The following is a 23130-nucleotide window of genomic DNA, read 5'->3' as shown; positions in this document are numbered from 1 at the left end:
CACCTATGATGAATACAGCATCCTAGACAATGCAAGCCTTTGTTATATGAATTCTTGTTTTACTTTTCAATCTTATTACAGCAGTGCTACAACTTACTGATTTTGATTATTACCATTCTAATAACTAAATGTCAGGTCCTTTTTATTACAGAAAGTACGTTTAGTTTAAGTTCATAATTTAAAAAAAAAAAAAAAACTTTTCTTTAATACCTACCTCCATCCAGCACAAGACCGTTTGCTTTGTTCTTCTTGACAAAATTATATTGTTAGACATTACATATTTCAAGAGCAACTGAACTGAATGGTAACTAGTGTAACAAATTCCATTCTCTATCCATTTCTGTATATCTTCTGTACAAGAGAAGACTGCTTTTTTATATGCTTCAAATGAGTTACTCATTTCCAGGTAAGTAAGTATTAATAGATCAATGAAACTAGTGAGAATACAAACTGGAACTTGACATCTCAAATTGAAGCGAATTTCACACTATGGTTTACTTTTGTTACTTAAAGAAATGCCTCAAAAATTTATGCTATCAATAGATATATGGAAAAGCCTAAGTTCATACATAACAAGTTGTCGTGTTTTTTATTCTCTGAATCAGTAATGAAATGGATAATTAAAACAAATAACAGTTCAAGCACCCTTTGCCTTCATGTCCCTGCTGTGTTTAAGCATGTACATTAGTGGTCTTGGTTTTGTGTATACACCTGTGTTTTCATGTAACACTAGGACAGAAAACCGTTCATATAAAAGAAGAACTAAATATGCACAAGCAACAAAACTAAGTTCTACTAGAAGAGGAAATAAGCATGACATTTATGAATTTCATGGTTTGACAATTTGTGATTTTAAAATAATTGACATAATAGAATTTGTACAGTGAAGACGACATGCTTTCCAGAACTGAACATTGACATTGTTAAATAGGAGATACCTTGAGTTAATTTGAAGTTTTGGGCAACAAGACAAAATATGAGGCCAAAAGAACAAAAGCAGAAGTGCACGCAATCAATGAAGAGATGAATGGCCAAAAAGTAGAACAATCAGCATTATGATATATATTCAACTACAGAGAAACATGTTGGAAGCTTATTGGAGATGTAGCATCAATGTAACTTGCTAATGATTACTTCTTGACTCAATATCTATCTTTTTGGTTGTTTTTGGTAGAGACTAGAAAGTCTTTCTTGCCCATTAAATGTGGGGTTCATTTTCAGTGGTGGGGCAATGAGCACATAATGGCTGGGCTTGGAATTTGAAATTAACAATTGTCACCAAACGCAGAATCAAATGGAATAATATACATTATGCCCCTCAAAATGAATGAAATCATATAAAATAAGAGGAATGAATAGGACTATAGGAGTAGCACACCATAGTGGCTTAGGTACCTGCTTTCCAATGTGATTAGGCTTTTTAAAATTGAATATAGAAAGTCATGTACAAAGGAATAGTTGTAGATAATTAACGAGCCTTTAATAATCTAGAATGTATTAATTAATTGTTTGTCTGTATGAATCTATCTTTTTATTTATAGCTATTTTATTAGGAGAGGGTGATATTTATAATTTTTTTTTTTACAAACTCTTACAAACTGTATTATGTACTCCTGGAAGTACACTGAGTTATACTATGTACTTCCAGAAGTACATAGTGTAATTTGCAAAAAATTGTAAAAAAATTTTATAAACAGATTCTTCTCTATTTTGGGGAGAGTAATATTTACAAACTTTTTGTTTACAAAGTACACTATGTACTCTCGGAAGTACGCTACTTACATTATGTACTTCCTGGAATACATAGTGTAATTTATAAAAATTTGTAAAAAAATTTTGTAAACGAATCTTTTCCTATTTTATTTTATTATGAGTAATTGTGATACTATCAATGTAAATTTTTTTTATACTTGCATCCAATTGTATGGTGTCTCAATGTCACACCATTTAATGACTTTAACCATGTTAACAATTATATATGGGTTTTATTAGTGTTATGTTACATGATTTAAGTGTTGTTTCCAACACACACACAAAAATGGAGAGAGAAAGTGAAACGATGAAAGAGAAAGAAAAATATGTGGACCCCACCTCTTTAATGTGTGTATAAGAAAGTGATGTTATATAATGTTACATTATAAACATAAAACTCATTATATAAAGTGTTAAACCTATTCAATAATAAAAAAAAATGTTAAACCTATTATATGATGGGTCCCTCGGATGTCCTGCAACAAAATATCTTGAAAAAAAAAATAACTGGGCATTACATAGTAAATTTTTTTTAGTTATTCAATAGTGCAACATCCAATTGCTTAGACAATACGACCGTACTAAACTAAAAGAGTATAAATCCCTAAGTCTAACCCGCTAGCTTACTTAGAAGCTAACCCAATGTATTTTGCTCACATTAAATATTGAAATTTATTTTTCTCATGTTACATAAGAAAATAAATAATTCCTACACATATCATAAAATGTACGCCACTCATAATTTTGTTTTTTATTATTTTAAAATAAGTGAATCTCACACTTGATATATCTATGACATGAGATTAAAATTTTCCTACAACATAAAATTTATTTGTGCAGGACCTTAAACAAGCAATTATATTTGTGAAGACAATGTCTCCGATTACCTTAAGGGGGCGTTTGGTTGAGGAGAAATTTTTTGAATATTAGAGAAATGTAATTGATAGGGAAATGGTTGGAAAGTGAGTTTGGTAGGAAAATATAAAAAAAGTTGTTTGGTTGGAAAAAAATTTACTGGAAAAATTTGGTTAAATATATTATGTCTATGTTTGGTTGAAGAGAAAATATTGATGGAAAAATGGGATGAAATTACAAAATAACCTTTACAATATTTCAACGAGAACAACTATTGCATAAATAAAATAATGGTTAGAATGCCGTTGGTTATCAGTTGCGCCATTCATCTAAGCTTCCATATCTGTCTGTCTCCAAGTTCAAGTTCAAAGGGTGAAAGAGATCTTGTGTTCTCAATTTTTTTTTTCATAACATAAAAACAACTTTTTGTTTGACTCTTTATCTTCCTTTCTTTGGATTCCCCCTTCCCAATCGAGAAATGAGCACATTGACCGTTGATCAAAGGTTTTATCCGGACCTTGAGCTTTCTCCCTCATTCAGCACGACCCAGCTGCTATTGAATTAGCATAAGGAGACCATTGGAATAGCGCATCAGATTTCACTGGAGTGAAACTTAGAATGAAAGCTGAGATTGAGTTACCTCACCTCCCACCATAACAAGTAGATGCTTCAGTGATGTTGTCGCCATTTAGTATGATATTTTTATTTCAGATATGTACTTTGGGTTTTGGTAGTGGAAGGTTAGTCTGAGATGATAGTAGTCAGAAGAGGGGGTATTATGGTCATGTTTGTCCTTCACCTTTTCTCATTTAGATGGTTTTCTCCAAATACCACATTACAAAATGATAAAGTTCAACAGTAATTTCCTTCCATTTTTGCATGCATTTCTGAATGGATAGGAAAGTGAGTTTGATAGCTAAAATATTGTTTTTCTTCAACCAAACAAAGGCAACATGGATTGCCAAACTGAGATAGATAGGGATCTACACAAAAAGCTTGAACCAAACACAACCTAACACTTCTTTCGCTCCTTTTGTTGGTATACCATTCAAAATTATATCCTCGAGGAATTGAAAAATATTTTTCTTGGATCTATCCATATAAGCAAGAGATTAAGACTTTTTTTTTTTTTTTTTGAGAAGGCCACCACATAAATATTGCACATATCCCAAAATTTTATATTTTAATGTCCTGCCAACATTAAGAAAAAATATTAAATATTTCTTAACCATTAGCTTTAACATAACTCTTAATAAATTCATTATTAAGGTTGACTTTAAAATACTTGTATAATACATTTTTTTAAAGAATAAATATTTTGCAAAACTTTAGAAAAAAAAAAAATTGCCCTACTCCTACCAACTAGAGTTGGCAAGCCGAGCCAATCCACCCAACCCGTCAAACGAGGCGGGACGGATTGAGTTTTTCAGTTCATCTCAAAAGTGGGGCAGAGCGAGGTGGGTTTATTTTTTGGCGAGTTGATGACGGACATAGGCAGGTCGAGACGGGTCAGTGTAAAGTAGGCTCGGACTGACGAGCCAACATGCCCAACCCGCCAAACGGGGCGGGGCGGGCTGAGTTTTTCAGCCACCTTCAAAAGCGAGACGGGACAGACTGACTCATTTTTTGACGAGTTGATGACCGGGTGGGATGGAGCGGACCATCCACTTTGCCACCTCTACTACCAACCATATACTTACTAAAACTCCGAAAAAGAAATAAATTAATTTTCAATAGTGCCAATATCAGAACTAGCTTGACCAGAAACCTAAAAAAAAAAAATAATAAAAAAGAAAAAGAAAAAAGACGATGAATGAGGTACTGTAATTTGATTCCATTGTTGAACTTGGAGGATCAGGAAGATCAGTGATGAAGCAGCAGGAATTGACTGTGTTACTGTGCCTCATTTGGGCACTAACCCTTCTCTATGGGGAGATGTTCGCTTATTGGGTTCCACCGCTCTTCACCTGTTCATGGCCCCATCTTCTCCCCTCTTCTTCTTCTTCAATGGTAACCATAAAGTCTTCAACTTTTCACTTCCTTCATTTTTGGGTCACACTCAATTTTTTATATTGTTTGCACAGTTTACAACCAAAACCAGATATTTATATTTTTTTTTCGATGCTGTTTATGGGGTGGGGTGTTGGTGAACAATGAATCTTTAACTATTTTATTTTATTTTATTTTTTGGTTTTTGTAAATTATGGAATTTAAGACACTCTGTTAGCTGGTATCTTCAAATATGAGTTTTTTTGTTTTTACATGTAATAATTTTACCAAGGATTGTGTGGGGAGTTTGTGCTGGATCTATAAATTTTTATATTTTGCTGGAAATTATTTATGGGGTTTTGTGGATCATTGAAGAGTTTGATGATTCTAGGCTAGTGGCTGCTGTAGCTAAAAAGGTGAACCTAAACCAGCATGATTGCTTCTTTAACAGCACATTTGAAAATGTGTATACATTGCAATGTCATAATGTAAACATAGTGAAATGCATAACTAACTAACTTGATTTTCTGATTTTCTGCTTGCAGGTTACAGACAGTAGGAATAATCAAGCTGATTATGTAAAAGTTGCTGTTATTGCTGATCCCCAGGTGAACTTTTATTCTCTTATGGTTATGGGGGCATACACATGTTCATGAAAAATATACTTGCATTGCTTATGCCTGTTTCTGCACATCTATTAATGTATGTTTCTGTGGATGTATATCTATCATATCTTCTGATATGACTTTTTGTTAAACATTAACAGCTCATGGATAAAACTTCTCTCCGTCTTCCTGCAAAGTCACTTGCACTGGAGATTGCAGAATTCTACACTGATTTAAACATGCGTAGATCATTCTTTTCATCTGTCCTGCCTTTCAAACCTGATGTCATATTGTTTTTAGGTGATTACTTCGATGGAGGTCCTTATTTATCAGATGAAGAGTAAGTCCTGAAAGTAATATTTCTGCTTGTTGATTTGGTTTTCACCAGTTTATAGTAAGTTTTGTTGTTATCTATTATGCCATGTATACTTTTTCCAGTTAGCCTTTTCCACCTGGAATGATTTTGGAATTCAATATAAACCTTTCATTTCAGAAAACAACATAACCAACGAGCTGGTAACTTTTTATGGGTTGGATGTCTATTTGACTCTTTTATTTTATTTGGTTTCAAAGAAGAATATTTTGGACAAAGAAGGTAAAAAGTGAAGAGAAAGGTAGTTCCAGTCCCTGTGCATGTTTTACAAAGAAGCCCCTCCAAAACAATCATCAGATGATCACCACAGAATCCAACTGAAAATTTATAGACATGAGTATCAGGTCAAAGATTTGAACATTTTGCTTAAACCAAATGCATGAAAAAACCATAAACATATATATTTGTTTTGTAATACCTGATGTTTTGGCTACTTGGGTGATGCTAAATGTTAAATTTTAACCCCTTTTTTTTCTCTGAATTCTTTATTTCAATTGATTATTTAGTCATTGATTTACATATTTAGCTTAAACTTTGATAATGTTATAAGCAGAAGAAAAAAGAAAAATTAATCTTAGATTGCTATAGTCAACTTCTTTTAAAGGATCATATACTAATGACCCATCCCTGATTAATTTCGAGTAAATTGTGGTTTGACTCGTCTAAACTTCAAAAGATTGTTTCCTTTGGTTGTATATCTTCAGAATGTTCTCTCAAATTTCCTATTATGAAATTCTTTTACAACCTTTTGGATGGACAGATGGAAAGAGTCTTTCAGTCGCTTCAAACATATCTTTGGTTTGGATGCACAAGGAAAATACACAGACATGCAAGTTTACTACATTCCTGGAAACCATGATATTGGCTATGAAAGTCTTCATTCTCTAAAGCCAGAGGTATTTCAACATGTTACTGCTCCACTTTTGATGCCCAAGTTCCAAGAACTATAAGTTTGCTTGCTTTGACGTGTATGATATATAGCTATGACTATGAGGGAGTCAAATGCCAAACACTTGACTGAGAATGTAGTCACAGTTACGTTGAACTGGTGACTATATTCAAGACCTTAGGGATGAGAAATTACATTTATTGTGCTTGGTGCATTTTAAAAATAGAGCAGAATAGGTTATGGGTTTTAAAATTGGTACATTTTGGTCGCATTAAAATTGGTGGCACTAAGTAGAATAGAACAGAACATAACTGTTCCATTTTGTTCCTGTTAAGAACCTTGAGGTCATCACCCCAAAAGCTAGCTCAAAGGGTGGGAGTGCCCAAGACCTTATAAACTCCACATTAGTTGCACATACAACCAATGTGAGACTATATATCTCAACACGCCCCCTCACACGAGAGCCCATTGGGCTTGAAGAGTGGACAATGCAACAGACCCAACCTACCTGTGCTAAGAAACGCCACAAGAGAAAGTGGGGGGCGGCGAAGCTCTGATACCATGTTAAGAACCTTGGGATACACCACCCCAAAAGCTAGCTCAAAGGATGGGAGTGCCCAAGGCCTTATAAACTCCACATTAGTTGCACATACAACCAATGTGGGACTATATATCTCAACATGGATATATAGTCCCACAGTTCCATTCCATTCTGTCCGAATGCCAAACGCTACCTTAGGGTTGTTGATTTTAAAATTTGGACTTACTGATGATATACAGATTGCTGATGGGCGGGATTTTGTATAAACTAGTCCCCTCGACATTTATGTCTTGTTGATATTATCAGAAGATGAATGTAAATTTAACATGGCAGATTTTGATTGAAACATTGATATGCCTTCATCTTGTGTTGGTTGTGGATGTCACACAGAAATTTTTGAAAGTTGCCAGATGATTGATTTTGATGACACATGTAAATGACATTTGGCACTGAATTATTTCAGATACCTGTCTTTTTAATTGTGATTGATGTAAAGAAAACTTTAAATCACATCTTAAGTTTATCAAAATGCTTTGTCAAGATTCAAGAGGTTCTATGCTAAAGTTTTTCAATTCAATTTTACATAATTTACAATCTAATTTATGGAATGTGATTAACACATTTACTATTTTTGCACTTTCTGTTAATTATATAGTCTACCTTTTTTTCTTCTTTGCTCTTAACATTTTTATCATCGCATGAGTATAGGTTATCCAACGCTATGAGGAAACATTTGGGATTAGGAACTACAGGTTTACGGTTGGAAAAGTGGATTTTATTGCTGTTGATGCACAAACTTTGGATGGTAAACTGGATTTTGCCTTATAAATTTGAGCTGTCGTGTTTTTAAGTAGCAATGCTGTAATAGTAGTACTCTTATTTTGTGGTTCCAAGCTGTTACACTTGTATTCCCTTTCAATGTGCGCTTCTGATTTATCTGATATAATCAAGTTTTTTTTCGTTTGATCAATCTCTTCACTTTCTCTCTGTGCTGTACTTTTTGCAATAGATGCTTTTGTATCCGTTTGCTGCCTCATCTCATTTACTATATTTCACATGAACTTTATTCCTCCCTTGTCATGCCTATAGCAATGATTATTTTTCCATTTGGTTGAGGCATTCTTTATGGATTATTTCTTTCTTTCTTTGACTAAAGATTCTTTCCTAAACAAGCAATCATTCTTTAACTTTTTAAATAACTAACATAATTTATATGACTGAAATATTGTAAATTTCATTCATATGCTATTTATACAAGTCACTCCTTGAGGAATTTTGAAAAAGCTGAAATTACGGGACTCGTTATGTTTTCTACAGGACACCCACAAAAGCATCTGACTTCCCAAACATGGGACTTTGTGAAGAATATCTCTGTCGGTATAAACTGGCCTATCCATATGATTCATTGTTAGGTTGGATCATGTGTCCTATTATAATCCATACTTCTTTTGCACTTTACTAGATGGTGTAGTTAATCCAAGAGTCTTACTGACACATATTCCTTTATATCGACGGGATGATACTTACTGTGGCCCTGATCGTAGTTCCCCAATTATCAATCAGGTAAAGTTTATTTCAGTTTCTGGAAGCGAATCTATAGTAAGCATATTGTATGTTGTATGGCATTGACCCTCACAATAGTGTGGGACAATAGGTCGTGTCTGAAATCTGAATGTTTTCTTACCTTCCATTCTTGAAACTACTAATGAGTAACGAGTCTTTCTTTAATTTTCAGAGGATATCTCATGCTGTAAATGGTAATACTAAGGATATAACGTAAGTTACTCATCTTAAAAATCACGTAAGAAGCCTGAAAATTGCATGAACTGAGTATAAGTGTCTCACAGATACTGAAGTTTGGTTTTACTTTTGGTTCATACAGGTATCAAAATTATGTTTTTGAAGATTCATCCAAATACTTACTGGATACAATCAAACCTGTGAGTTATCTAACTTATCTTTGGACTCTTGTGCATGGCCATTCCACCCTGTTATGGATGTGGAAAAAAAAAATTGATACATCATGGATTTGCCAACGATTAGTATATGTTTCATGTGTATAGTGTGCTATTCATTTTTATGTCATTCTTTCTTTTGCAATAGATGCTTTGACAATATAGGAGAGTTGAGAGTGGAGACGATAATGAGGGTAACAACTTTCAGAGTTAAATGAGGGTAACAACTTTCAGAGTTAACAGTTCTGGTTTTTGCAGAAGCTTATTTTGTCTGGCCATGATCACGATCAGTGCACCGTCACTCATCAATCTAAATTTGGGCCTGTCAACGAGGTAAGAACCTGATCTTCTCATCTGGACAGTCTCCTTGAGTTTTTGGACACTTAAACTGATAGTAGCGCGCAGCACACTCTAGGTACTATAAGTTGGCAACAAGGAAACTTGTATCCTTCTTTCATGCTGTTATCAGTTGATAACTCAACTCTTCCAAATGCTTCCATTCCAGAAGAGGCTGTGTTGACTCATCTATGTTATCTTCCAATGCAAACACACGTCTACATATGGTAGCTCTAAATGCTGATAATGAAGTTAATATAATTGTCACCTGAGCTTTTGAGTCAGTTTTTTTAATGAATCCTATTTTGCTGTAACTGTCAGGTATATTGTGCTATTTGTTCTGACCCTTCTTGCCCTCTTATTTTGGCCAACAAGTGGCACAAGTTTGTGGCGTCAGTGTTGGAGTCTAGTGGGCCATTGTAAACAACTAATAGCATCCATCCTATCTAGAAGTGAAACAAAAGAGAAGGATGAGGATGCGAACTACGAATATGAGATGGTGTGGGATGCAGAAGGATCAATGCATCTTATAAAGAAACCCTTGAATGCATCTGCTGTAAATTCGAATGAACGGAACTTAGGGGAAAGGTAAACTTTGGTTTTCATACTCTGGTATTTCTCTGCATAAAGGGTAAACCCCAGTGCGCAAGACTTCCTGGCTTGCGAAGGTAGGGGAGAGTGTCGATTGTAGGTAGTCTTATCCTTGTATTTTTATAAATAAGTTATTTCCTAGACTTAAACCCGGGACCTTTCGGTCACAAGGGGCAACCTTACTGTTGCTCCATGGCTCATTGTCTCTGTTATTACTCTGTATGTGAAAAATATATTGGGCAGTTCAATCCTTTAGAAGTGTTATCTCTTGGTTTGTCATGAAACATAAAATTAAGTATCCCCAACTTTGTTACCCATTGGAGACATAAAACTTAAGTACCTTCCTTGTGTTTTTTATGTGCTGTCAGGGGTAATGTTGTGATGCGGCAAACTGCTAGAAAAAATACTGCTCAGGAAGCAGATCTTTCTGTGAATGTGGATATGGCTTCAGTATCAAGAATACCTCCCAGAACTGGCAAATCAAAGACAAAATTTATAATCCAAAGAATGTTACGCGTACTGAGAATGCTGACTGTTATTGCAGCAGTGAATGTTCCTCTTTACATGATGTTGCTATTCAAGGATTGGATTGACAAATAAAGATGACATACCTATAGGAGTGTTATCATTCTGGTTTTACATTCAGATTTTTTTTAATGATGATTTGTAGAACCAGTTACATAGTTCAAGTAGCATATTGCTATCTACATGATCCAATCTTAGGTTGATGCTTTTGTATGTTTACTTTGTAGCTTGAAATATTTCTTTAAATTATTCATGATTATGCCATGATCATATGGAACATCTACTATAGTATATTGTTTTGTGAGTTGAATTATTGTTTCTACTACTGTCGAGATTTACTTAACTCATGTCATTTCCAGAGTTTGCTGAAAGTTTACATAGCAATTTCTTTTGATCTTAAATGCCATTTTTCATTTTATTTATTTTTTAGTCCTTGTTCTTCATATCAGTAGCATTTTTTCACAAAAAAGAATCGCATATATAGCAGTACTAAATATTATATTGTGTATTATATATTAGATAATTTGTGTATTATATAACCGCAATAAAAATTTGCCAAACTATCACGGCTTCAAACTTGCTAGCAGTTGTAGTGAGTATGTTTTGCCACGTGACACGTTTTCTGATGCCACCAAAGTAGCTATCAGTGGCAACGAGTTTAGTCTAAACTTGTTGCCACTGACAACGACTTTGGTGTCCTATCATTTTGTGACACGTGTCATAGAATTTTGAAAATTTACTTTGGAAGGCTATAACTTTTGGTTTGGATGTCTGAATCAAGCGATTTTTTTATTTTACGTAACTTTTCGATATCTATGCGTTGACAAATATCTGGAGGGGCATTGGTAAAAAAATTTCCTCAAAAATGTTTCTTTGTATATCATTTGACACATTTTATTTGTGTGAATGACGTTATTTAATTTTTATTTTTATTTTTATTTTTCAATACTAAAAAATAATTCTTCCAGTGCATAGATCTTAAAAAGTTACGTTAAATAAAAAAAAATTACCAGACTTGGACACGCGAGCCAAAAGTTATGGCTTTATGAAAATGAGTTGACTTGTTTTGTCACGTGGCAGTTTATACTCATTGTCATTGACAACGAGTTTGTTTTGTTTTGCCTGTGATAGTTGAAACTTGCTCTCTCGCTGCCACTAACAACGAGATTGACACCGTGGCAGTTTGGAAAAAATTTCAGAACTGTGGCATTACGGTATTTTTTTTTGGGGAACAAGGGCAGTATGATCAAAGTCCTGTTTTTCTCATCCTAAACTTTATCATAACTTAAATTATACGGATAGAATGTGTATTAGATGTGTTCATGTTACGTCATATGCCAATCTTAGTTATGTCCATTGAATTTAAGATTCCTTAATTTGGAGATATTAGTAAGCTTAATAAAAAATTTAACTAAACTTTTGCAATTATGATCCTAGGGTAGATACGAATTTAAAGATACGATCTATATATACGGGTTTTTTTTTATATATATATTTTATATTTTTGGCTAGGCAAAAAAATTAATTTATTACTTTTTTAATAAAAAATTACGAATAAGTTGTCGTTTTGCAAAAAATTACGAATCTATAGCACCCAAACATGCCCACATGGGACGTGTTCTGATGGAGAGAGACACACCCATGTGGGGCATGAGCTTGTGAAGGAAACACGCCCAACGTAGGGCGTGTGTGGTCACGCCTAGGATAAGGCGTGTTCAGTGGGTAGACACGCCCAAATATGGGCGTGAGTGACTAAACTGACTAGCGGAATGGTATAAAATCAAGCAGAGTGGATTGTTCGCAGGATATACTCCTTGCATGGTGGATTTTGAGAGGTCGCTAGCACGATTTCGAGACACAAGCAGGCAGGTAGCAGAATGGATTGATGCCATCCTTAAGGAAAAGTGGTCGCGTGCACATGACCTTGATGGACGAAGATTTGGGCATATGACAACAAACTTGGCAGAATCCATAAACAGAGTGTTAAAGGGAGCAAGAAACATGCCCATTACTGGTCTGGTAAAATTTACATACAGTAGATTGGTTCAATATTGCGTGGAAAGAGGTCAATCGGCTTGTAGACAACTTGAATCTGGTCATAGTTATTGCAAAAATGTGATTGAATCATTGACACATAATGAATCTGTGGCAACAATGCATACTGTGCGTACATATAATGTTGATGAAACCGTTTTTGAGGTGGATGCAGGGTTTGAAAGGACATATGCTGTTAACCTTACTGCTCGTACATGCCAATGTGGACAATTTAAAGCATTTAAATATCCTTGTAGTCACGCCGTTGCTGCAACGTTATCCATTCTTCGAAATTATCGACAATATATAGATGATGTATTCAAGACGTCAAACTTGGTAAAGGCATACTCATTTCCATGGCAACCAATCGGCAATGAGCAAGCAATTCCACCCAACAATGCAGGTCCTGTGGTAATACCAGATAACAATATGTTGCGGGCAAAGGGTCGTCCAAAGTCTACAAGAATACAGAACGAGATGGATGAGGTTGAAATTATTACATCACGTAGGTTATGTGGTCTTTGTAAGCAACACGGGCACAATCGTAGGTCGTGTCCTAACCGTGGCAATAATGCATGATATGAATTGTGCGTGTTTGTCACTTATAAACAATTAATTTGCCAATTACAATGTATCTCTCTGTTTTTTTTAAATTAGCTTTTACGGTGATTGTGTGGTTTGCTTGCATATTACGTATAACATCGCATACATAAAACTGATTTGTTTACTCCTTGCATGCTAATAGAAAAATTCAAAAAACAGTCCACAATAGTCAGCGATAGCATAGTACACAATTACAACAGTCCCAAAAAACCAGTCAATACATCAGTCCATGTAACTAAACAAAAAAACAGTCAATACATGAAATAAAACTACGACCAACGAGGCCATGGCCTATCACGTGCCTGACGTGGGGGTAATCGACGCCTAGACTGAGCCTCTATAGCCTGTGCAAATGCGTCAAGACATGGCTCCTCGTCGTCAACCGCCTCTGGAACATGAGCTGGTGGAGTCGTGCAAGACATGCCAGGTGTAGAAGCAACATATCCACCGCTCGCAGATGGTATAAAATCATGTTGTGCACTAACATGTGTAGGCCAACATGTCGTCCTAGTCCACGCCCCTCCTGCCTGCCACTGGGCACCTCAATGGTCAACATCGGCTCCTCAACAGTCTGCGTAGGTGGAGCCTCTGGCCCTGGCTCCTCTACTCGTGCCGACTCTCTGAATATGACAATAATGCGACCAATCTCGTCATGGACCCACTCTAAGCCAAAGGCGGGGAACTGATCCGCAGTAGTCGCAAAATATAGCATTTCCAACCCATCAATCTATAAAGAAATGAAACAACATGATATAATTAAAAATTTATAAACACATAATCATATTCATAATTGAAGTGTCAAAACTTACTGCTCGTCCAACCCTAGCAGCTTTCCTGGCGACAAACCGTTTCCCTCGCTGTCTGTACCAGTGTAGGTACTCATGGTTCGGGGACATCAACCCGACCAGTGCAGGGGGAATACGTATGGACGTATCCCTAATCGTTTATCGATGTATGAAGGGCCTCAACTTACGCTCCTAATTATCATCCTTCTTCCCTCGCAAAGTTAGATCATGAACACCCTTAAGCTTTCTTGGTCTCCGCGGTATGGGCTGATCAAAACCAAATTGTCGCATACATCGATCCGGTTGAGCGTACTCAACTGTGTGGAAGCAAATGATAGGAGTAATGGCCAACCATAAGTACCGCTCATGATCAGATACAAACAATGCTGTATGGTACTCTCCGTATGGCTGCCACACAACCTACATATAAAAAAATTAGTAACAAGTACACAATTACCACCAACTATAATATGTAAATAAATAAAAAACAATTAATAATAGATATCACAAACCTCGTCTCTATAAAGCGTGTCAAGGTTTGCCCGATACCAAGACTGCTCATGTGGCTTAAAGGGAGGTAGGGAATTAAACCTGTAATGGAATGTGTAAACCATTATCATACTCATTCGACAAATGAACATGTAATAAATTAGTCAATATGAGTTAATAAAATATACCTGTGACCAAAATGCCACTCCGGGTGGGTAGGCTGCGGGATAGGTGGTGCAATGGGGGGAATCTAATCCAAGCCCATATCTGCAGTAATACGTGACAACCACCCAGATTTACAGTCCGCGGGTTTGTTGCCACACATAAATGTCTAAAGAGATGGGCGAGAACCGCAGACCCCCAACTGTATTTGCCAATGTCCGTAAAGTCCCCTGCAAGCAATGGAACGTAACGACAAACAATTTTGCTGCCACTTGATCTGTCACACACTAACCATGAGCCTAATAGCCGCAAAATGTGTGCCTTGGTGTAACGCCTCACCTCCTCTGGATTGTGTGCTACTGTAAACCAATCAGCATATATCTTGTCTAAGTAAGAAATACGTAGATCGCCTCCGTGAATGTCTGTGCCTGCAACTGGGGCAGTCCCAAAAACCTGCTGACACATAGCAATCCAATCCAACGCTGTAGATCCGGTAACTGCCCGCCCGTCAGTAGGCAAACCAAGTATACCAGCCACGTCCTGTAATGTAACGGTCATCTCTCCCTGCGTCATGTGAAATGTATGTTTCTCCGGTCTCCAACGCTCAACCAAAGCAGAGATCAAGGGGGTATCGATCTGAAGGAAAAACAACAATTATACAAAGTCCACATACGGTAATTTAATTAAGCTATTTAAACATTACATACCTGAACATGACTCATACGTGCCACATGTATGAACCCAGCCTGTGTCAAATAGTCAGCGACAACGTCTGGTATATCATCGTGATGGGGTCCCCCTTGAAGTTTCCCTCGCCTCGTCTTTAACCCCCTAACCGTATCTTCGTTCCACACAACTTGTGAAACGTGACTGCGCTGTGTCCTCTTATGGAGTACCTCCCACCTATATGGACCAGGAAGTACATGCGTACAAGGATCGGATGGCTCAAGATCACCATCGGATCCAGAGCGCGAGGACTCTGATGAAGACGAATGGGCCATAATAGAATACTACTACAGATGGAAAAGATGTACCCAAAATACTATTGATATTATATTAATTTACACTAAATAAAATTTAATTGCACTTAATTAAATAGCATTTAACTAATTTCAATTGTTATATTAATTTCAATTAAATTAACATCATTGACAATTAATTCATTTAACATTACATTATTCTATCAATATATTTCAATACAAATATTAATTCAAATTCAATTTAAATTAATATTGCATACGTTATTCATTCGTCTTTAACCCTAATTATAATGTGGTTAATTGAAAGGTCAATATGTTTGCAAGTGTCATTCATAAAAAAATATTAATTGTCACAAACTAATTTCTAAGTGTGTAAATAAGTCATAAAACCAACATATACCAATTTAGAAGTAACTAATTAATTTGTAAGTCCATATAATATATAAGTCACATCACAATTCTCTTACATAGGTCACTAATATTTTTCTAACCCCCTAACAATTAAATAAAGTCACAAATATTTTTCTAACCCCCTAACAATTATCTAAGTCACTAATAACTATCATATATTAATTGCTGTTAATAAAAAAAATAAACAATAAATAGGGACTTACATGAGAGAGAGACAGAGCTTCGCTGCGCAAAACCCTCCAAAAGAAATTTAGAGAGAAAGAGGAGGAGGAGGTTTAGAGAGAGGATGAGAGGGTGGAAATGAGGTAAAAAAGTGAAAAACGGATTTATATACACCGCGGAGAACACGCCCTATCGTGGGCGTGTCTCTCTCCTAGAACACGCCCTACTTTGGCCGTGTCTTGTTCAGAATCTCACGTCCCACATGGGCGTGTCTCTCTCCTGCCGCATACGCCCTAACTTGGGCGTGTTTCCTTTACAAGCTCACGCCCCACATGGGCGTGTCTTTCTCCATCAGAACACGCCCCATGTGGGCGTGTTTGGGTGCTATAAATTCGTAATTTTTTGCAAAACGACAACTTATTCGTAATTTTTTATTAAAAAAGTAATAAATTAATTTTTTTGCCTTTTTGGCTAAGCCGAACAAATATACGAATTGACATAGTGATGCAAAGGCATAATAATTATAAAAAGCAATTTTTGATAGTGAAGAATGAACATAGTGTAGCACATGAGGATTTCATTGACATACTGACATATATGTATAGTTAAAGGACTATTTATAATGGCAAAGACTATCACAAACCTCTCAAAGAACGATTTGTAAGAATAAAATATTATATACACAATTTTTCTAATTAAAAATGATATCCGCACGCACGACTTGCCTATTTTAGAAGTAATCACTAGCTCACGCTTGGTAGTGCTGTCGCACCTCCAAGATCTTATGTTGTGAACTTGCTATGACAAAGAACATGAATCAAGAGATATGCTTGTCTTTGCAAGGCCATGCAATATAATGGAAATCTGGACTTAGCTCAAGCCAGTAAGTTTGTGTAGTCAAATCAACCTTTTGTCAAACATTCCATGTTACCTACAGATAATGTTATCAAATCAAATCTTTATCTCACAATCATTTTTATCTCTAGTGCAAATCTCGCAATCATTTTTTTTTTTTTTAATCAAAACCATATCTTTCAGTGTGCTTTGTACATGCAGAGTGAAATTGCAACAATATTCTTTATTACTACACACTTATTGGTGTAGTAACTGCACTTAGGTGAGTTATTTGTTTTTAATTTTAGTAGGTGTAACACTTAGTGCTGGAGTACTGAAAATTTATCCCTAACCATCACCCCTATCCCTCAAATTCACATACACCAAGCTATCACAATATTTCTCATGATGAAGTAACTTTGTGAATAACGATTTATGAGTTTACAAGTTGTCAGTAACATACAACATATGAGTTTCCCTTCTGTATTTTTTCAAGCTTGCATAGGGACCAAATCCTAGTTCTAAGTTACAATGTCAATAGTCAAAGAAAAGTAGCAATATATCTAATACAAGACAAATGGTCTGGCTAAGATAAGCAGAAAAGTAGTGTCCATATTAAGGACTACATTCCAATTATTCTAGCATCAGCTGAAAAACGTTCAGTTAAGTACTTCCTTGCCAGCTCCAAAGTGTTCATACCAGCCCATATTGTGAAAAAAAGCAGCACTAAAAAGGGTCAATAAAACTCTCCTTCACCCATAAAAACCCATTGGGTTTTTCCAAATGGGTTAAAAAGAGAAAAAAAAAAGGGAACCTCTGAAGGAGACTAAAGTGAGAGAGCCACAGTGAAGCCCAAAAAACCCAACTGGGCTAGAAGCAGAAACATTGCATGGTAAGGAAGTTTGTTCAAACAAAGGTGTCACCATTTTGAAAGATGGATAAATAGAAGAGAGTAAACTTTATATAATATAGGAGGATATAGTTTTTCATATTGTACGAGACTATTTGTTTCATGCAATACACAAAAAAATAGGTAAGATCTATTAAGGAAAAATAAAAATAAAAATAGATCCTATCTATTTATTTTTGTATGTTATATAAGATAAATTGTCTCATTCAACATGAAAAACTATATTCCCATAACATATATAACTAAAAGAAGACCAAAAAAAGATGAAATGAGAATGTGTTTTAGTTCAGTCATCTCCTTGAATATACCAACAAAGGAGCATGGTGGCACAACGGCGTAGGATATAAAGACGAGCACGTTGCTCCTTAACCAAAGAAGCACACTTGCTGCTAATCCCATATCCCTTTCTCTTTGCAGGGACCTTAGCTCCATGCTTGTGCTTCTTGTTTTGGAGTTCAGCCATAGCTCCTTATATGGTATAATAGTACTAAAATATAATGGTAGCTAGAGCAATTCTGTTTTTCAGAAGGAACCCCTTAGAAAAAAAAATGGTTCTCTACATAGCCTTAAGTGAGTGGGGGCTAAATATATATATATAAGCAAAGTCCATACCCCAAAGGTTGACTGAATGGAGAGTAAAAAAGGAAGTGAACGTGGGCAAGCTCGAAAACTGAGGGATTTGCAGCCTTTAGAGGTTTAAGTTTCAATGAAGTGAGGGAGGGAATGAACGTGGGTCTTAGACCAATTTTTTTTGTTAATGCAATAAAATAATGTCTTAATTGTGTTACCAATGTAATTCAGAACTTGGTGGGGGTACAAAAACAAGGAAGGATTAATTAGAAAAGTGGCAAAGGTGAGCATGAAAAGAGGGAACACTGCTATAAATCTAGACAAAGCATGGAGTGGAGTGTTAAGCCATGGGAACAGGAACCCGGCAAGATTACCTCAACTCTGAGGTGGATTGGAGGTTTTGTTGGATTTTCTACTTTGCCTCACGTTACCAAGTCCCAACAACATTTATTTTATTTTATTTTATTTTTTACTTCAAATTATTAAGGCAAATGTGGCCAGCTGTTTGATGAATTTTTTTTTATATATAATATTAGTGATAGAATTAGTCAATATACAATCTCACTTTTTAAACCCTTTATCCTTTGGATGAATCTTGATTATGTTGGTGGATGAATATGCTTTTGATTTACTTTCCCTTAATTGGTTGTTTACTAGTTGGTCTAATCTTGTCCCTTTGGGAGATTGATTGATCATGATCCATTTTCATGTGTCATGCAAAACCAAAATGTCATCTGGCGTACTTTTCATGTGTATATGTGTGTGTGTGAGAGAGAGTGGATGTGCAAATCAGAATCAGTAGATGCTAGCTAGGTGGACTCATTATTGATAACTAGTTAAATTAGATTCTTCAACTTTGGTGGAAGTTAGATGGCTTGGTTCCAGCTTTCCATGATATCCCAAAAGCTTGGATTCTAAGCATAATATTGATTAACATCTTTTCAGGAGGCAAATTTTTGCCATGAATAGATATCTATATTTGATTTTGCTGCATCTAGATTATTATTATTATTATTATTATTATTATTCTGATTCTGCATTAATTCCAATATTTATGATAAAATTTCAAATATTTATTGATTATAATTTGTATTCATTTCTTATCAGTAATGTTATTAAACACAGATCATTGACTCGATTTCGATTTAGGTATTGGGGTCAATAAATCACTGTTTCAACTGTTGGGTTATTGGTTCAATTGATTAGATTGGATTTTTACAATATTATAATACAAATTTAAAATTAGAAGCATTATACCCAACAAATTAGATTGGAGTGGTAAGTTTTTCCACTATCCTGACTTTAATTCGATAGCAACTACCATAAAGAATTAAAATTATATATATGTTTAGTTTATCTTTTTTTGGTTACAATAATTAGTTTATCTTTATCTTGATTAGTTTAGTTTATTTCAAATTATATTATTCGGTAGTTTACTTTAGCTCTTAAAAGATGTACGTAGGTGACTATAAGTAAAAAGCCCACCGATCATAAGATTACGGAATGAATTAAGCAATAAGGGGCTTGGTTCAGGATAAAAACATTTTATCAAAAAAATACTATTACTAAAAATTTGGTGGGAAAATGAATTTGATAGGGAAGTTGAAAAAAAATTGTTTGGTTGGCCGAAATTTGATTAGAAAATTTTGGTTAAATTTACTGAGTCTATGTTTGGTTGGAAGTAAAATATTGATGGGAAAAGAACTTCAAATTACGAAATAACCCTTATATAGTAAACAGTGTTGCCTTCTCTCTCCGTGTCTGGTTTCAAATACTATTTAGCATGAGGGTATTTTCGTCTGATGCTGGTTGCCTATTTGCCATTTACCTAGTTAAATACAAAATACCACCTTCATGTTGTCTTTCTCAACAGTGCAGTGGCTTCGTTTTTTACATGCCTTTCGGATTAGTTATGCAAAAATGAAAGTAGGGAAAATATTTCAATTCTCTCTACCAAACATGGACGTATTCCTTTCCCAAAGTCAGATACATAAGAGAATATTACAAAACCATAAACCAAACGCCCCCTAACAGTCTTCCTCTCAATTCTCCATTCTCAATTCTATCTCTTATTCTTCTATCTTATATTATCTCCCTTATTCCTAATCTGATTTCTTTCTCCCTCTCTTCAAATCTTTTCCTCCTCCTCTAATTCTCCCTTTCTTCTAATTTTCCCTTTCTAATATATCCCTCCTTTTAATTTCTACAGCTGCATTGGTGCTTTCATTCTTGGACTCACCTCCCATGGTTATAAACATTCCCCTTCCCACCATGGCAAAAACCACAACTATCAATGACTCTTACCAACTAACTCGATCAAATTTAGTGAAGATGAACGACATGAAAGTGTGTGAGCAGTCATTCCAAAAAATGGTTATAGTGAGTTCCAAAAACTAACAACTACGAATTAAGAGTATATCTATCAAGATGATAGTGATCGTTCCCACAAGGAACATTATAATTGATTTATTTTCCTCATTCTAAATTGATTTCTTGACACCTAAGTAATCTAACTATCAATTGAAATTCAATTACTAACCATCTAAATTCAGTATTGATTTGAAAAGTTGAAATTAATCACTAACACAACTATTGACAATTGTAAACAACCTCTGGAACCTAGATCTTTTCTTTTGCATTTCTGCACTTAACTTGTTGCAACAGTATTCTTGACGAAGGTTGAGTGCTACAGCGTATTCTGGGATTTTCCAAACCTAGATTTAATCAGATTCAATTCCGTTCCCAGAAATCAAACCCAATTCGTTTCGTGTAAAATCTTTTCCTTCACTTCAAATTATTCTTAATTCTAAAGCACACAATTAACAAGAATTAACAAATTATTCTTAATTCTAAAAACTGATAAAAACTAACTCCTAAAGTTCCTAACTAAAAACAAAGTTCAAGTTTGTTTTTAATGTTGTCCATCATCCAAAACTCTTCTCATCTAACAAATTGTCCACATGGACCTTTTTCCTGTGAAGACGTTGCAAAAATTGTAAGTAAAATTTATAAATTTGCCATTCTATTAAACAGATACCATAGTGGGCCAAACTCTTACGTTTTTGGGCCAGTTCACCTGCAATTTCAATCATTAACAGCCCAATAGTACTAAAAATGCAATGTTAAAACATCCACAATTCACAACTAACAACTTGTCTCTCCCTGCACCACTAGGGTTAGCCTAGTGGTGTGGGGCGTGTGTAGTTTAGCGTGTTGTGTTTAATTTCTTTTTTATTTTAGTACAAAGGAGGAGTGACAAAGCTCAAAACAAAACAAAAACCTACAGGGAAGAAAACATAGAGTCCAGAATAGGACCTAGACCAGGAGGACAAATGTATGAAGCACCGACACTTCAAAAATCCCTACGTGTCGTGTCCGACACTTTTCGACATTCTCCGACACTCCCCGACACTTCAACGCACGTTATAGAAACTCAAAAAAAAAGTTCAAAGGTTGCATTGCGTTGCATTTTTAGTTCTAACTATTAGATTCGTTGGATTACTATTACCATTTTGGGGCAAGTTATATTTACAAACTTTTTTGTTTACAAACTACACTAAGTACGATCGGTCATACTTTAATCATGCAGTGTACGATCGGTCGTACTTAGTGTAATTTGCAAAAAAAGTTTGTAAACAGATCATATCCCTACAATTTTATTGAATTTAATATAAATATTTGTGACATTTTATGTTTCTTTGCAAAATTAATGGGTATAAGTTTAGCTTTATTTTTTTTGTTAAATTATTAAATATTAAATATAATATACGCAACATAAATTAAAAATATTATTCAATATCAAAACGTGTCCTAACGTGTCAAAATCTAATATTTTTTAGAATTAACATGTCAGAATGTCGTGTTGTATCATGTCACATGTCCCATGTCGATATCGGTGTTACATAAGACAACATGAAAGAAAAACAAAATCTTCTTGTAGGGGTGAAAATGGGTTGGGCTAAGCTTTACCCTGAAAAGCCCAAGCCTACGCCAAAATTTTTTAATTTGGCCTGGCCCAAGCCTAGTATGAGTCTAACTGTTAGCCTGACTTGACTCGTTTATAAAAAAACAAATGGCTTGGTTTGGCCCGTTAGCCTGTTAATTTTTAACTTTCAAGCATAATCATGAATCAACTTTACGAAGTACTAAAATTATGTTGCTACACCAAAAATCATAATTTCAATGTCCAAACAGAATCATGAATCATAACAAAACTCATACAATATGCATTTAAGTCATTTTCAAAAGCAAAATGCTTAAACTAAATAACATATATTTCATCAGATCCAACAAACAAATCCATACTATGTAAATTAAAATAACTACATGAATCAAACAAACACATCATGATGTTTGTAGTAAGTATAACATTTCTCAAAATTCTTTTAATATATTAATATACACAATCTAACATGTTGAGATGTTGATTCCTCCTATATAAGAAATAAAGTAAGATTTCTATTAAAATATAATCGAATATAATTAAGTTATAAATAATTGTAATTGATTAAATTTATATCTTTTGTTTTTCCTTCACGGCATACTTACTCTATTTTATTTTATTTAAAATAAATAGTATAATACAGGCCGACCTTTTGAAAGTGGGCCCACGACCTTTTTATTAAACAGTCTTTTTTAAGACCCAAGCCCGACCTATTATACAAAATATACTAGGTCAGATCTGACCTGATGTAGGCCGAGCCGTAGGCATCTGTAGGCCGGCCCGGCCCAATTTCACCCCTATTCTTGAGTTTGGCCCGGCCCAGTTTCACTCCTGGG

General features: G+C 35.0%; 2 protein-coding genes across 2 annotated transcripts; one reads left to right on the top strand and one right to left on the bottom strand.

The window, feature by feature from the left end:
• The first annotated feature begins 4383 nt into the window (after positions 1-4383).
• LOC133287342 (uncharacterized protein C630.12) lies at positions 4384-10677 on the top strand. Its single transcript, XM_061484925.1, has 13 exons — positions 4384-4617; positions 5142-5204; positions 5363-5541; positions 6335-6470; positions 7713-7809; positions 8322-8381; positions 8467-8567; positions 8740-8780; positions 8887-8944; positions 9218-9292; positions 9365-9522; positions 9617-9883; positions 10255-10677. The coding sequence occupies exons 1-13, from the start codon at positions 4477-4479 to the stop codon at positions 10484-10486; spliced, it is 1608 nt and encodes a 535-aa protein (XP_061340909.1). The 5' UTR covers positions 4384-4476; the 3' UTR covers positions 10487-10677.
• Positions 10678-18067: 7390 nt separating this feature from the next.
• LOC133287320 (small polypeptide DEVIL 22-like) lies at positions 18068-18244 on the bottom strand. Its single transcript, XM_061484892.1, has one exon. The coding sequence runs from the start codon at positions 18242-18244 to the stop codon at positions 18068-18070; it is 177 nt and encodes a 58-aa protein (XP_061340876.1).
• Positions 18245-23130: the final 4886 nt, after the last annotated feature.

This window comes from Gastrolobium bilobum, unplaced genomic scaffold (genome assembly GCF_033153095.1).
Source record: "Gastrolobium bilobum isolate Gb01-03AN ecotype WA unplaced genomic scaffold, APGP_CSIRO_Gbil_v1 utg11002, whole genome shotgun sequence".
NCBI classification, from domain to species: domain Eukaryota; kingdom Viridiplantae; phylum Streptophyta; class Magnoliopsida; order Fabales; family Fabaceae; genus Gastrolobium; species Gastrolobium bilobum.
This window is presented reverse-complemented; position numbering and strand designations above follow the sequence as displayed.